General features: G+C 35.4%; 1 protein-coding gene across 1 annotated transcript; it reads right to left on the bottom strand.

The window, feature by feature from the left end:
• Nucleotides 1–14,030: 14,030 nt before the first annotated feature.
• Nucleotides 14,031–14,699, bottom strand: LOC113290777. Its single transcript, XM_026540361.1, has one exon. It carries the CDS (start codon nucleotides 14,697–14,699, stop codon nucleotides 14,031–14,033), a length of 669 nt encoding a protein of 222 aa, XP_026396146.1.
• Between the last annotated feature and the right edge of the window lie 3,302 nt (nucleotides 14,700–18,001).

Below are 18,001 nucleotides of genomic sequence, written 5' to 3'. Positions count from 1 at the left end.
AGTTCTCCACTTTTACTGACCACCATTCTCTGGTTTTTTTTGTGTATGCATCTCTACCATTTCTGGCATTGAGTTTTCCATGTACAAGGGACACCATCAATGTAAGTGTAAGTTTTCAATATGTTTTTTTTTCTTTTGTGTATGTATCTCTACCATTTCTGGCCATGAGTTTTCCATGTACAAGGGACACTATCAATGTAAGAGTATGTATTCAATATGTATTTCCTGATTTTACGTACTGGAGTTTGTGAGCTTGGCCTATGTATAAAAAGCATATCCGAGCAAAGGACTGATCATTTTTCCACGTTGCTTCTTTCTTCAACTATTTTGTTCTTCTTTGTTTTTATCTTACAGGTGGTGTTTTGGTGACTGATTTACTACTTTTGTTTGGTATTCAGGTATCCTCAAAATATGTGACCGATTGACACTAAATGCTAAAATATTTCTCTAGGCTAAGATTTTAAACTTTAAGTTTTTATTAAGTCTCTTTTGTTGTTTCTATATCTCATGTGCTCGATATTCATCTTCTGTGATAGGGATTAAATTTGTTTCTCTTTTTTTGGTCGGTAAAGTTATGCAGTGATGAGTGATAGGGATTAAATTACATTTAAAGAAGTGAAAAGTGGACAAATATAAAAAGATTAATTAATATGAACAAAAAACAGAAGTTATGCTTCAAAAAAAAAAGTTTGTTAGACGAAACTGCCATGAATGGTAGGGATTGACCATGCCTTCACCTGATTCATCACGAAGGACTTAAACATAAAATTGTATCATATTTTAGGTCTTCTTAAGTTATATCCAGTTTTGGTGTTGTGTCAGTGTTGTATTACCTTTAGTGTAGGTGGAAGATATACATTGTTAGGTTGACTACTTGATTACCATGTCATCCATACTGTGTATTTATATTTTATTAGATTATAACATGAGTCATGACTATAGTTACTGATTGTAGGTTATTCAAGTTTCACGTGATTTGTCAGTTGGAATTAAAAGATGGATAGTTAAGGATGAATCGGTTCTTAATAACCCGTAGGCCGTACCTTTTCTTTTTTGAAAGATTTTTAGTAAGTTACAAAGGTGTGAGATGTACTAGAAAAAAGTTCAGAAAAAATAAACAAAAAAAAAAAAAAAAAAAAAAAACTTAAGGAAGACGTAATTTTTTTTCCATATTGTATCTTATTTATAGTTAATATAATATTGAGTGTTGTTTTCCATTTCATATAAAAAAACTTAACTTCTTTTTCCTAAACTACTCTGGTGACACCAATTAATACACCCTCATCAAGCAAATTTCTTTTTTGTTGATTTCATAAATTTCATCCGCGGTAATGAAAATAAAAATGGTGCAATGGGAGTCCCATTAATGTGATCCATACACATTAAGGTATAAAAGTAAAGGAGTGGTTGTTATCTGACCGAGAATTTTCTTATTCTGGAACGTAACTCCATAGATATAGAGGTTCACGTATGTCAAGAGTGGTCTCTAGAAAACGGGTAGAAGTCCCAAACCTGCAGTGAGGCAAAGCTGTTAGTTATTACTCCATGTAATGAACAATGGACGATTTTGTACCCTTGCCTTAATACAATGTCGAAGGAAGTCAGGCCAAAAGAACTTGCCCGCATCTTGTGGTACTGTAATACTGTTACTGACGGGTAAGATTAGCGAGAAAACTTGCTAGCTACTGGTCTCGAATGATCAATTTTCAACATGCGTAACACTACACAACCTAATTAAGAGGTTGTAAGACAACTTAGCCTAAGAAATCGTAAATAAGAATTATGCTCACAAAATATACCTTCCAACCCCAGGGAGGTACTAGGAAGAAAAACAAAATTTGTATGCTTGAAAAACGCATATTATCCGACTACGAAGTATTCTAGATAGCTTTTGATTAATTTAGAACATGATACGTTTAAATATCTCCAATCAATACCTTGTGTTGTCCATGGTGCTAAGGATGTCATAATTATGTTCAAGAATCGCTAATCCTTTAATTTAGCGGCACATTTAGACGCACCTTAATATATTTAAGATGTCCATCTTATAATTCTAGGTACATACGCATACATATATACACTTGCTAAATTTGTATATAATCACTTCATTCCATTTTTTTATCGCTCCCAAATGAAACATGCGTTCCTTCATAGAGTGCATAAATGAGCATAGTTTAATGACTCACATGAAAGCAGTACATATATAATTCATAATTCACGAGTTTAACATACTCTCATGGGAGAAAAGAAAATTTTGTTGTCTATAAAGGAACAACAAGAGATATTTTTGTAAAAGGGTTGCAACTTTATGGGCTAATTAAGGTCTGGATCGTAGAACATGCCCTTGATGTATCAGGGTCGAAGACCTTTTTTGACCGTTTGAATTTTTACCAAATTGCCCTGGAGAAATTTTTAAAGGACATAGTGCCCTAACACCTGTTAATAACTTAACTTGGTATGTTAGATCCGACCCACTTATGAAATTACTCATTTTTTTTATTCAAGTCAAATATATAAGGGCATATAATACGAATCCGTGATTCCGATTGGGTAGAAACCATTATCAAGAAATGATTCTTATTTTAGGGCATGTAGATGTTGAAGATGAAGTGGGTGATGGAATATATCCAGAGTTTGTCTGGAAGAGATTGAACTTGGAAAATTGAACTATGAAGAATCGAAGATTAACAACCACAAATAGAAAGGCTACATGATGAAGAAGATAAAATCCCTAAATACCAAGGAAATGCAAATATTAACAATACAGATTAAGTTTCAAAAAAAAAAAAAAACTTAATAATATAGACCTAGATGAAGCTAGTATATTGGTCGGATTCACCCACCTCAATGATGATATACTTGATAATCTGTTGGAAGAATAATATCGGTGAGAAGATTAATGAGTTTATAGATTTAATTAGTAATGAGTACGGGAAACAAGAGATTACTAAAAAGAGTTCAGTTGATGTTGCTAAGATTGAGTCAGGGGTGGAATGAAGTACTTCCATAGAATGTAGAGAGTATCGCAGAGACTTTTCGAATTGAACAAAAAATTGATGAACAACAAATGACGCAAGAGTATGTTTATCATGACAGTAAATGGAGGTGAGCTTCACCTTAATTAAAAGTCAACTAACGGCTTAATCAAACGGTCTTCGGTTAGTCTCCGATCCTAATGCATCAAGTGCATGTTTTACGACCTTTTATAAAATATCTCGAATAAAAACATGCTAAAAAGAACAACAAGAAACTAGCAGAAAAGAAATCAATGCAACAGTTCTCATAATGAACATGAGTGTTTTTTTCTCTTCATTACATTTTTTTGCTTTGTTTTTTTTTTTGAAAAGCACTTTATAAGATTTTTTATTTAATGTTATTTTTTAGACAATTTTTTTTTGAAGCATGTATATATTAAAAAGGAACTAAATAGAGATTATACGGGGGAAAGTGATTCTCTTAGAGTCATTTAAGAGAATTTGATTAAGAAAAGGCGGTTTGCTTGATCCCATATCGTTGTGGAATAGTTTCCCTCGGATAATGTTTGAAAATATTTTTTTATTAGAATAATGGATTTATGAAAATAATATACTATTTATAAAAGTCATGCAATGGTTTGTTAACTTTAGTTCGTGATTCTTTGACATAATTCAAATTTTATCATGGTACGTGAATCAAAAATCCAAATAAATATAAATTGTACGTATGATAATATATAGTAATTATTTAATCTTGATAACAATTATTTAATTTCATAGTGCATGCTTATTTGAGCGACAAAGACAATGTGAAGAAACTCAAAAATCCATTTTCAATAGACATCACAGGCGGAGCAAATATAGCTTCTTCAAAGGTCAGATTATTTAGAATGCGGGAAAAAGCTTGAACATATTGAAGTATTTTCGCTCAATATGATTCTACTCTACAGAATATAAGTGGGTACTATTATTTTTTCTTAATTTATGTGGTTCTTTTGAGAAAAACCAACCAATAAAGAGTAACAGTGAGCACAAATACGTTTATTATTTCAAAAATGTCATTATGAAATTTAGGATCAAAATATGATAATCATGACATTTTCTGGTTTGATTTTTAGCAATAAATATGGGCCCCTGTTGCGGGAAATGTATGATTCCACTTCACCGATAAACAGGGACGGACCCAAAATTTCACTTAGGATAGGGCCAATTTCCTATATGCAGGAAACTCATATGTGTATATGAGGGACATGTAGGGGCTCATATGTCCTACATTAAAGCAGGCGGTGGAAAAAATTTTGACTACAAAAGATGAGATTTTGATGCTTGGATTTCTTTATCAATTAACAATATATCCTCAAATGAGATTAAGATTTGTGAATAAAACCATAAAACCTTTAAACTTTTTATGGGATAAGTAAATTCAGGTATTCGATTGAAAACTGTAATGGTAATGGGCTTCACCGTAAACTTCCAACTAATATTTCTCAAGTGGGTTAGTAATAATAGCAGGCAAACTCAGTGAAATAAAATGGGCTACTTAGTTTATTCATACGACTGAGTACGAAAATCAGTCAAATATGTATACTAAAATTTTTTTGGGCCAAATTCAGGGACGGGCTATAGTCCGGGTTAGCCCATTCATAGGACCGTCCCTGCCAATAAAACATGTATCACTATGGTTGCAAAGACGACAAAAATATTCCATTGTATAAAATTAATTTTACCGAACTAGAAAATATTTCATTACACTATGTAGATATAAATTCCCATAATCATCATGTAACTTTTCTATAGATTTATGCTATTTGAGATGAAAATCAAGCGGATGATGAGACTTTCTTTGAGATGCATTGTAATCTCGATGTCGCTTTTTCTGATGCAATAAAGGCATAAAATAGTTGGGTGATGAACCAAAAGTGGTAAGAATATATATTGAAAAAATAAATAACATGAGCTCCAGAAATTTAAAGAATATGAAAGAAAAAAGCCGGTACAAAAGAGCTTTTAATTTATTTGTGAAGTTGGAACAATATTATAGGGTCTGAAGATATTATTATGCAGAGCCATGACTTTTTAATTATTTTTTATATCGCATTGAATTTTTATTAGTTCATTGAATGTTTATTACCTTTAGGGCTGAACATAGTGTCGGTTAACCGTTGGAAACCGACCGAACCAGACCAATAAGAAAGAAACCGAACCAAACCATTTAGATTTGGATTGGTTTGGTAAAAAAAGTTGAAAAACCGACATTACTGGTTTGGTTTGGTTTGACCTGAAAACCGAACCAAAAACCATTGGGGAACCGATTAATTTTTAAACTTAGTTTCTACCGTCGGTTTAAAAGTATTAGATTCTACCCATTGATTTAGAGGATAAATAGAAACCCTAAATCTAATATTTCATTATGATACTCTCCCTCTTTCTCTCAGCCGCCTCCCTTCTCCACCCCCAACTACAACTGCTGCTACTCGATTTTTTTCTTCCCGTCTTCCTTCTTTTTTATTTGTCAATAACTAAATTAAGATATATTATATATCTTCTTTTGATCTCTAGAATTAGAGTAAGCTTTAACTATTCTTGATTATTTTTTTTTGTCTGTATATTTGTGTAAACCAATACTATCGGCAATTACGATTTTTTTATCTGTAAATTTGTGTATTTTTTTTTGATTTGACATAATTATTGGTTAACCAAAAACCACTGGAAAAAACCGAAACCAACTGGAACCATTTGGAAACCGAACCAATGGTTAATGGATTGGTTTGGTTTAGATTTTTAGAAACCAATAGTATTGGTTTCGGTTTTGGTTTGGCTATAAACCGAACCAAAACCGACCATGAACAACCCTAATTACCTTTTATAAGGTCACATATTCTCTGAATATAATTAATATTTATTAATTTCTTTCATAAGCGACACTGACTGGTGCATCGCACAGGTGATCAACTCGTTTCTTTAATTTTTGCTTCGCAATATCAAAACCCAAAAAGAGGGAAAATTCAACATAATTCTTAATGTTTGTATTTATGAACTTACGTGGAGGTTCATGTTGATGTTGGATTTTGTTTTCTCTATCATGATGAAGAATTAGTGTTCGATTTGAGTCTTCTTATTCTTAAAAAAAAAATAGATGAATTTATGGATTGCCATGGACAACTGGTACCGTATATACCGGTCGATGTACTTTAGTGGGATTGTTTTCTCAATTGGCACATCCATTAAAAAGATTTAAATAGTTATATCAAAAGTTATCCAAACCCTTATCCGATTGTGACTGTTTAACATGGTGCTAGTCTTAGCCCATCTGAACACCGTTATGTAATCTAGAGTTAGTTGCTCTTCATGGCACTCATTCTGTTTTCTTATATAAAAAAGAAAAGAAAAAACTAATGGAACCATAATTACAATACAGCTGTTAAGAGATGTCATTGCGTCCATTTTAATGGTATCGCACTTGGGGCCCAAACACCGAAGGTTAGATCGTCTCCAACTATAAGAATTCTTTTGACTGCACAAACACTCCTTTTGATTGAATTAAAATATCAAAAAAAAAAAAAAAAAAAGATTATGCATATTAGAACTGATCAATATAATCAAACAATAGAAATACTGAGTGATCATGTATATCAGAATTGGTCATCTATTCTAATATATAAAGGGAACCTACCTATGAACAGTAACATGAAGCTGCAAAAAGTGTTTTTCATTTTTGTCCGTGGATTTTATTTGTATTCATCACAATACCTACATAAATTGAGGGTGTATCGGTATTTTAACTGACTTTGTTTATAAAAGCCGACCCATAAGTAAAACTTTGTTTACAAAATGGACCCCAGTCCATTTGCACGTGACGTGAGCAACTAAATCAATGGGGACCTTTTCTAATTCCAAATTTGCCCTATGTTTTATTTGTTTTTCACAATAGCACCCACTAAATAAATGAGGGGAAGAGGGTGTTAAAGTAATTAGACAAACCAAGTGCTTATCCTCCTATCTGACTCCCGTTCTGCATTTTTGTTATCAGAGGGTATATACAAATAATTGTGAGTATAAATGACTTCGTTAATATGCTTAATATCATTTCCTATTGTTTTTGTTTTTAGAGAAATTTAAGGAAATTAAGAGAACCAATCATTGAAAGTGGTCCTCATGACACTTGTCAATAAAAGAAGTGAAGTGAAATGGTCCTCATAATACTTGTCAACAAAAGAAGTAAAGTGAAGTGGTCCACATGGCACTTGTCATCAAAAGAAGTTAAGAGAACATTGGTCCCAAAAAATTAAAGTAACATTTGACTTTCACAATTAGTAAACTGACATATTTTTTTGAAACTTTTATTCATAAAAAACTGACCTATTAAAAAAGAACGGAGGGAGTAATTAATTATACTGTATTTTATTGTATTGGGATTTTGAATTTTGTATGAATGAATTTTTTTTTCGGTTTTGCATAATAACAAGTTAGCCTTCAACGGTATGGATTGGTCGATAATTTCACCACGCGCGTCGCGCGTGTGCAGTAGTCTTGTATTTAATTAATCAAACAATAGGTTAGTTTTTTCTATTCACCCAAAAACTAACACAATCTGAAATCCCAAACCCTAATTTATATGTTTATTTCACTAATCTAATGACTAATATAACCTAACAACTAATATAAATGATTAACAACTAGTTAAATAAATACAATTTAGCCATTACTAAAAATACATAAATAACAGTCTTCATTTTACCTCATAATAACTCCATTTTTTTAGTTAGTAATCTCTCATTTTGTAGAGGTATCTCCTAAATGTAGGTTCAAAAAAAAGCTAGTTCGATCTATTATACATATCTCAAGATTGAATCAGTATTTATTTATGGTGAATCAATTGAATCGCTTATTCATTTGAAATATTTAATGAGACTGCTTTTGTTAAAAGAACCCATCATGAAAGGCTCCCATCATGGGATGTAATCCCATTAAATCCTATATCTGCAACCCGAGGTGGGTTCCTATGCAGATTAGCAAACAATTCCATTTGTTATACCAGGTGTCTTGGCAAGCCACGCTATTATGGGAAAAGGGTTCAACATTGATTTAGTCTATATCGTTCGGTAGAAACTCTACCGCCAACGGTTCTTTCTCTGTCGTCTATAAATAGGTGATTTTTGAAAAGGAGAGGGTACCAAGTATACCACCAACTTTGTCGTTCGACAACCTGTATGGAAAAACCTAATACATGCAAGTAGATTTAAAGATCCTTGAACAATATGTAGTATCTAATCGTACAACCATCACATCCACCAATTTCAATTTCAAAACAACCTAGAGCAACCCATTTCTCCACTGCATCATCAGTTACAACAGCTACAGGACCACCACAGCTTCCATAACCCATTGTCATTGTACCTGCAACACCTAACCAATATCTCAGCTTCTAATTCTTCATTACAACAACCTTCAAAAGTTCTGGAACTCATCTTCTTCAATTTCAAATGAAATACCTCCAATAATTCAACCCATCTATCAGCAGAACTCAACACACTGATTAATTCTTCAACTTGGTTTCAGAAAATAGTCTCATCTCTACAGCCAACCGAAAACCCGTTACTAGCCGGCGGTAACCCTTGGTTCAGTCCTCCTAGTCGCTAGATCTAAGCATGGAAGAGAATAACGGGGGTGTATTGGATCAGGATTTATCTAGATAAAATTAGATATTAGTTATACCCGAATTTGGTGGATTTATAATGTTTTTTTAAGAATATTTAAGATTCTTATAGATATATGATTTTGGATTATAATAGATGTCTTAGGAGTAGTTAGATTTTTTTAAATCGAAGTATATTAAAAGTTAGTAATATATTTGAAAAAATCAAGGTCATAATGATTCCCTTAAGAAGAAAAAAAGGTTGAGGTGACGGGTGGAGGTGGAGGTGGTGGTTGGTATGTGTGGTGTGGTGGTGGTGGCGATGGTTGGTGGTGGCGGCGGTGGGAGGTGGTGGGCGTGGGCGGTAGTGGTGTTGGTGTGTGGCGATGATGGTGGTGACGGTGACGGTGATGGTACGTGGTGGCGGTGGTGGTCGATGATGTGTGGTGGTGGTGGTGGAAAAACATAACATGTTGTGATAAAAAAAATTGTCCATAAGAATCCATGAAACTCTCGTGGTTTGGGTTAAGAAAGATATGAGATAAAAATATACATATTTTGCCTATAAATATCCATAAGAATCCATATATATCATGTCCCATAACTATCCTAAGAAATCCTAAACCAATTGAATACCTAGGATATTTGTGGAATCTAAAACAATCCTAATTGAATATCATTGATAATTAATGTTTCCTTACATATCCTAATTGAGTACCTAGGAGTTTTTAGGATTGTTAAATATCCATGTAAATCTTAATCCAATACACCCCTGTAAATTGGGACTGGGGAGGAGTTGTCGACCTAAATTTAAGTTCAGGGTATAATTGGATTTAGGCACCCGAGATTCAGATACGGGATGCCCTGACTGTTTACCCTTATAATAATATGTTTTCACACATTACAGACTTGAGTCATTTCCCGCTTTGATTCCGCCAACAATCAATGTCTCCATGTGATGCATTAAGCTCATATTTCTCTTTTTTTGCTTCATATAACTCTAAAACGCCTATAAAACTCAAAAGTAAACGTAAAATACACAATTCACAAGAAAAATATCAAAGAAAGCATAATCGATAGATAATAAATCAAGGCGTTTAGGACACCTATCACCTGTCAAGGTCCATCACGGAAAGTGTCGCTTATTCAGCTGCAGTTAAGACGGTCGTTTATGTTTTGCCGTACATCTCTGTAATAGTCGATTCTGCAATGCTTATAAACGTTGCAGATTCGATGTGTTATCAATTATCTTATATTTATTCTTCTCAAGCATTTTTTGAGCTATGTATCTATATTTTGAGCGAGTGTTTGACATTATGAGCTAAACCCCATCACTAGGACGACGGAAGAAGCAATTTTTTACAATTTAATGGTAACTATATTTGATTCTTTTGACTTTTTGCATTACTTTTAATTGATTTACGATTTACATTAATTAGTTGTGATCTTGTTTTATGGTGTATGCTTTGACGTAAGAGCTTTTGATACATCATGCTTATAATTTACGATTAATGTATTAGAAATCTACTTTTGGCAAAGAAATAGAGTCCATAAAAGAGTTATAATTGTTAAAAATCATTATATGTACCTATTGAATTCGATTGATGGTGAAATCCTGAATCCCAGTTTCTCCCAATATTATCATTATCTTTTGTATATTTTCTAGTTAAATTAGAGTACGTCTAAAATATGAACCTTGTTTTAAGGCATACTAAAAAATTTCAGGGCATACTGAATAAAGACAAAAACGGGTTATAAATAGTAAATCCAAAAGCCCCTTAACCAAATATTTTTTGTATGACAAATCTTCCCTTTCTGTATTAGCATTAATAATAATGAATGGTAACTAGGACGACGGAGGAAGCTATTTTTGACAATTGAATGGTAACTGTTAACACCCAAATTCTCGTTAGGTCCGACCCATCCTAGCTAACCAAATGACCTTAACTTTGCTAAGAATAGTAAGAGAGAGAGAGTTGTCTTTCCATTGTACCTTGTCCTTCCTTATATAGATTTTCCAAAAGCCCTTTCCTTTTATGACATCATGTCATGTGTCCTAAACTCCTTTAATTACTACTAATGCCATCCCTTCTCTAATATGGTCTCTCCTTTCGTATTAATTCCTCCCTTATCCCTTTTGCTCCATGGGTGTTTTGTATTGGATTTGGGCCTAATTCCCAAGTCCCCCTTTCTTACATTGGATTACCTCCCCTTTGGTTGTGGGTGGGGGGGGGGGGCACCCAGACCCGTTAAGGGGTATTATTTTTCATGTATCAACATTAGTCCCCTGACTATTGGGTCAATTGTCAAATGACCCAGTAGTCAAATCACTTTATACTCTGAGTCACCATGTGTCTTGGCATGCGTTGGAAACAGGGTAGTTACTGCGTCATTCACAACGACACTCTCCCTATATAAGTAGTTTTGCATTTCTAATCCGGCTACGGGTTCTGAACGGTTCGTTCCAAATTTTACCCTCCTCCATTGAAAATCTAACCTAGATGGCTCATTCCCTTCACGTATACGTATTAACTTTGGCATCAGTCCCCGCGCTGGTTTCGATGTTCAAGGGGAAAGAATTGGCGCGTTTATCGTCGGTGAAGGATGAGATTGAGGCGCTTTGTGAGCAAAGAGAGGTAAATAAAGATTCCAAGCGTGAGAACTTCAGGCTTCAGCATGAGGCGTGCCAGATTTCTCGGCAAGCTGAACCATCGGGCCGCGCACCATTAGAAATCCAACGAGCGCTGGACGAAGCTGCTACCGCTCATGACACGGCTGATCAATTATTCGCGGATTCCGTGATGCTGATGGCTACCATAGATCGTTCCATTTCCGATTACCATCTCTGGGTTTTTTATCATATAGCCTTAGCGCTTCTTGGGTACAAACTGACCTTGGCGGCTGCATCTACGCTCGTACCTCACCCCTATCTCGAGGACGAATTGGCGCGTTTATTAGTCTTAAAAGAAGAAGCAGGTTTGTTGTGGACGCTTCGATTAATTCATCAGGATAAAGCTCGTAAAGAGTACGATGATCATGATGACACTCTTTCGCTTGCTCTTGAAGCCAAGGCTAAGGGTAAATTTATTCAGGACATCCATCATTTAGTGCATGAAGTTGACCAGGATCTTCGCTTGTCTACTGCTTAGTGTGATGACGGGCGTTTGATGGTGGAATCTTTGGATGCGGACATTGCTCGTTATCGGGCATTAATGGACGATTAGGTTGTGTGTCCTTCTGTAGGGTTGTCTTTTTATTGGTGCTTTATTATCCTTTTATGTTTGTTCTGAATCAGTATGAATAGTTTTTCTTTTTTGAGTTGGAGTGTTGTTTTCTTCCCTCTTTCTTCTCGTTTTTCTTTTTTGTGTGTGAGGATAGTATGCATACTCCCTCCCTCTTTTGTGAGGGGGTTACCACTGATAAAAGAGGGTTGACGCCCTAGTAAAACGCGTTTTTTTCCCCGTCTCTTTATTGAGAGGGTGTTGGTTGAGGCGAGCGTTAGTAAAGCGCGCCTACGCCCTCCTATTTTTGTTTGAAAGTATGTTGGTGGGGTGGGCGTTAGTAAAACGCGCATACTCCCCGCTTTTTAGGGAATGGGTCTTGGTGGGGTGGGCGTTAGTAAACGCGTCTACTCCCTCCTTTTTAGTGAATGCGACTTGGGTAGGGTGGTTGTCAGTAAAACGCGCCTACTTCCCCCTCTTTAGTGAATGGGTCTTGGGTGGGGTGGGCGTTAGTAAAACGCCCTACTCCCCCCTCTTTAGTGAGTGGGTCTTGGGTGGGGTGGGCGTTAGTAAAACGCGCCTACTCCCCCTATTTAGTGAATGGGTCTTGGTGGAGTGGGCATTAGTAAAAAGCGCCTACTTCCCCTTTTTAGTGAATGGGACTTGGGTGGGGTGGGCGTTAGTAAAACGTTCCTACACTTAGGGGTGTAAATTGGGCCAGGCCGGGCAACCCGACTCATTTTCTACTGCAGGCCAGGACAAACATGCCTCATAATCAACTATCCAAAAATCCCGTCAAGCCGGGAAGGCCAGGTAGAAGCACTTATTTTGAGGCCCGAAACTTCCCCAAAGCCCATTCTATAAGCAGGCCAGGCCAGGCGGGCCAAACAGGCTTCGTGTTTTTTAAGTTTTCAAAATTCCGTAATAACTGATATATCTTCCATTTATAATTTGGAGACTAAATGAACTGTAGGTTAAAATGAACTTAAATAATTAATCTTCTAAATGTGAAATAGAAATGAAAATAAGAATTTTAATTAAAAATATAACCAAAATACATGACAATTTGCTTTAACATTAGAACAAAAACTTTTAAAAATTTAAACAGACACCAGGCCGGGTTGTTCGGGCAGGTACCAGGTCGGCTATTAAATTTTAGGAAAAACCCGAGCCCTCCCATTAAAACTAATCAGGCCAGGACAAGCAGCCCGTGACGGGTTGCAACGGGCTTTGGGCTCATTCGGGTACAGGCAGGCTCAGGCGGGTATAGGCAGGCCGAGTATTTTCGGGTATTATTTGCACCCCTACCTACACCCCCCCTGTTTAGTGAATGGATCTTGGATGGGGTGTGCGTCAGTAAAACGCACCTACTCTACCTTCTTTAATGAGTGGGTCTTGGGTGGTGTGGGCGTTAGTAAAACACGTCTACTCCCCCCTCTTTAGTGAATGGGTACTGGGTGGGGTGGGCGTTAGTAAAACGCGCCTACTCCCCCTCCTTTTTGTTGAAAGGATGTTGGTGAGGTGACGTTAGTAAAACGCGCCTACCCACCTCCTTTTTTTTATTGAAAGGTTGTCAGTCAATCGGGCGCCTTTGGCTGCCTGAGATCTTTTGTGAATTTGTCAGTCAATCGGGTGCCTTTGGATGCCTGAGACCTTTTATGAATTTGTCAGTCAATCAGGCGCCTCTGGCTACCCGAGACCTCTTGTGAATTTTTTAGTCAATCAGGCGCCTTTGGATGCCTGAGACTTTTTGTGAATTTGTCAGTCAATGGCGCCTTTGGCTACCCGAGACCTTTTGTGAATTCGTCAGTCAATCAGGCGCCTTTGGCTGCCTGAGACCTTTTATGAATTTTTCAGTCAATCAGGCGCCTTTGACTGCCTGAGACCTTTTGTGAATTTGTCAGTCAATCAGGTGCCTTTGGCTACCCGAGACCTTTTGTGAATTTGTCAGTCAATCAGGCGCCTTTGGCTGCCTGAGACCTTTTGTGAATTTTTCAGTCAATCAGGCGCCTTTAGCTGCTCTGAGACCTTTTTTAGATGCACCATTTTCACAAACTTACTTTTATTGCTCTGGATGAATGTTTACATGGTGTGACTTATGCATAAAAATTTTCAGCCACTTTCCATTGATAGGTGTTTTGACTTTGGTTCCGTTCATACATCTAAGCTTGTAGTATCCGCTTTCTGCCACTTTCCTTATCATGAAGGGGCTTCCCAATTCGCAACGAACTTCCCAGCGCTGGCGTTTCTTTGGACGTGAGAGGCGATTTTTAAGACCAACTCATCCACCTTGAATGTCCTTTCCTTAACGCTCTGGTTGTGGTAATTAGCTGCGCGCTTTCTATAATCTTCTGCGAATATCTCTGCCCGTGTTCTCCTATCCTCTAATGTGTATAAATGAGCGAAGCATCTTATTTCATCGGGCATAGTGTGGCTAGCCATTGGTTTTCTTGCAGACGGGATCGTTATTTCTGCAGGTAGTATTGCATCTTCTCCATAGACTAGTGAATAAGGTAATGCTCCTGTGGAGCTGCGCTTTGAGACCCTATATGCCCAGAATGCTAATGGCAGCTGCTCGTGCCATTCTCTATGATGATCATGCACTCTTCTGCTAAGAATGCGGATGAGCGTTTTGTTTGTTGCTTCCGCCTGCCCATTCCCTTTGGGATAGTAAGGAGTTGACCTGTGCAGCTTTGTGTTGTATTGACGGAGCAATTCGATCACGTCCTTGTTTACAAACGACTTTGCGTTATCTTCTCTAATTATCATGGGCGCGTCGAACCTGCATATGATGTGCTCCTTGATAAACGCGGCTATTGTAGCTCCTGCGTAATCTTTGAGGGGTATTGCTTCAACCCACTTGGACATGTACTCCGTGACTTTTATTATGTATTTGTGACGCTTTGAGGACGTTGGGTTGATCGGTCCTACGGGATCAAGTCCCCAACTATGGAACGGCCAGGGTATTACTATGCTACGTAGCAGGGTATGAGGTGCTTGGATCATATTTCCATGTGTCTGGCAGTGTAAGCATTTTCGGAACCGTAATACAAATTTACGGTTAGGTGATAGTGAACTCCTAACCGTAACTAGGTAAAATTAGGAAAACTCAATTTTAAACCAGTTACGGCTGGGTTTTTTTGATCAAAACCCAACTGTAAATCAGTTACGACTGATTTTTTTTTTGTCAAACCCAACTGTAAAACAGTTACGAATGGGTTTTTTGGTCAAACCCAACTGTAAATCAGTTACGGTTGGTGTTTTTTTTTGTCGAACCCAACTGTAAAACAGTTACGACTGGGTTTTTTATGATCGAACCTAACTGTAAATCAATTACGGCTAGGTTTTTTTTGGACGAACCCAACTGTAAAACAGTTACGGTTGGGTTTTTTTTGAGGAAAATCCAACCGTAACTGGTTCTGAAACCTAATTTTTTCTACGGTTTCAATTAATCTAACCATTTCAGATGCAATTGGTTTGTTGATTACCATCACTTCTATCAATATGCTTCTTCTGCACCTTTAATAGAGGATTCAATCGACGATTATAAGTTTCTCAAACCGTCGATTGATCGAAGATGGTGAAATGATTTTGATTGAAAAAAAATGAGGGAATGATTTATGGTTGATGAAGGAGAGGAAGTTAAGAAGAAGAAGAGGAGGAGGAGCAGATCTTTGAATGAGAATTAGGTTTTGATTTTATTTTTAGATTTTAGGTTTTGATTTTAGTCGAAGGTTATTTTCAACATTTGATATTGAATCAAGAATACCCCATAACTAATCTTTTGATCACTAGAAATCCAAATGAAGCCCCTTTATTGGAATGTGACGCCCCAATAATAGGCTTCCTTATATTAGGAGAAAGGGTTGGCGCAACACCCATTTATCCCATCCAAGATATATGCTATGGAGTGACTCAGTAACGATTGGTCTAAATTATCCTTTAGCCTTTAGTATTATGTTTGGTTTTACCTAAAGTCCATCCACATTTTTCCTAAATACCACACAGTCTAAAAACATAATCTAAACTGAGTGATAAAAACACACATTCTTTTCCAATAGCCACCGAACACCAATCTAACTATCACCTATAATGGCCGTTGTCACCACCACTGCCACCTCAATAGAACATTATTAAGATCTTAATCGTATTAGTTCAATTTTAATCTTATTTTTAAGATAAGGTTTATCTTAAACGTAGCCCACACAATTATTAACCATAATCCATCTAAAATAAGTGTTTAAGCTAATCAAACACACCTTTATAATCATTCTACATAGCCCATAAAATTATATACAATTATTGTATATAGCCAAAAAATAAGATAATCATTAAATTCCTAAATCAACAACAATAACAAAAAGCTAATTATATAATTAAATTTATGTAAGATATTTGACATTATTAATGTTTTTGAAGAATAATCAATACCTTCAATCAATTTTTGTGTAATCATGATTAAGGAAAAAAATTTATCTTAGAGATTTTTTTATAGATTATGTTATATTTATGGAGTTTTGGTTATAGGAAAAGAAAAAACCCTTTGTTAATTCCATTTTGATTGATATTGTTGTGGATATTTTTAAGAGAACAATTAGAATATACACCCCGATCAATTTTAATGTAATCATGATTAAGAAAAATTATTTTAGAGAAAATTAGAATTAGAGTTTATTTTGTTTGGGGGAAAATACTGATTAGAGTATATATATAATTGTTTAATCTGTGAGAATACTAAGGGCTGTTTGGTAACCAATAAAATAATGGAGTATCATCCCATAATCCGTTACCCAGATTATAATGGATTTTATATGTGTTTGGTAACCATTATAATAATTGATTATTTTAATCATAATTGAAAAATCCATTATTTCCATAAACATAAAAATGTGGTTTTGAAAATTTATTCAAATTGAATTTTTTTTCTTCTTATTTTCTCTAAACTATCAAGAGAGAGACAAAAAAACTACATATGACTAAAAATAATTCCTAGATCACTTTTCTTTCCTCTTCTTTTCGAGATTATCATTCTAAAATAATCAATTATTTGAAAAAAGTGTTTGGAAAAATTTATTTTAAAAATGATTATATCAAAATCATTTATCAATTTATGATTATTTATAATCATAAATAGATAATCATAAATTTTACCAAACAAGGCCTAAGAGAAGAATGATAATTGATTTTAAGTATGATTAAGAAAAAAGTTAGGGTTTATTTTTTATGCTGAGTAAGAGGGAGATTTAAGTTTAATTGTGGTATAAAATTAGGACTTGTTTGATTTTTTTATTTTAACTTCTGGATTTTCATTTGAACTTAAACTTTTTGGGTTATAGTTAATAAATGTGTGGCTATATTTAAGAGAAGGCTAAGATAAAGTGAGGCCTTTATTTTATGCTATTAAGATCTATAGGGTTTTAATTTTTAATAAAGACAAATTAAGTTTCATATTTAATCTTATTCTCGATATCAATTTCCGAAAACTACTGTGCAAGTTCCACAAAATCGGTGCACATCTATGATAAGAACAGACATTAGTACTGCCTTTCCAATTCGATGTGATATTGATACATGTGTATCCCTACTCCTCTTAGGAACTAGTAAACCTCAAGCTAAGTTGAGGGAAGAAACCTTATTTGAGCAGAATTCCTAGTTAGGAAGAATTTTGTTTTAGGCGACACTCTTAGTTTAGGAAATAAATTTCTGATAGAAGACCTTGTCGGCCGAGTATGATAAAAGTATATAAATAGGGAGGTTTTGTTGTTAACTAGACATGTACCTAGAGAAAGCTTGTAGACAAATACCCGTGTTATTGTCAAAGGAAAGCTTTAGCAAACAGTTTAGGGTTAACTACCGTTTAGAGATATTGTGAGCGTAACAAAGAGAGAATTGTAAACCGTTTTCTTGTTCATAATCTAGAGAAGATATATTTCTTCGAATTACTACTCTGTTTTCTGTTTTCTAAGTTTCTGTCTATTATTATTCTGAATTCCGCCTCTATAATAATAGTTACCAAGATATAGAGATCATACGTATCAAGCTGGCATCACGAGTAAGGTTAGTTTCTAAGATAAATCCCCGTGGTTTATGGTTTTCACTAAATCTCTCTACATAAATCTTGGTTAGGTACTCGAGAAGCTAGAAGACGTTAGGAGAACAAGGGGATCAAG

The sequence above is a fragment of the Papaver somniferum genome, chromosome 6 (genome assembly GCF_003573695.1).
Source record: "Papaver somniferum cultivar HN1 chromosome 6, ASM357369v1, whole genome shotgun sequence".
Taxonomy (NCBI): Eukaryota; Viridiplantae; Streptophyta; class Magnoliopsida; order Ranunculales; family Papaveraceae; genus Papaver; species Papaver somniferum.
The sequence above is the reverse complement of the archived record's forward strand: the minus strand, read 5'-3'. Positions and strand labels throughout refer to the sequence as shown.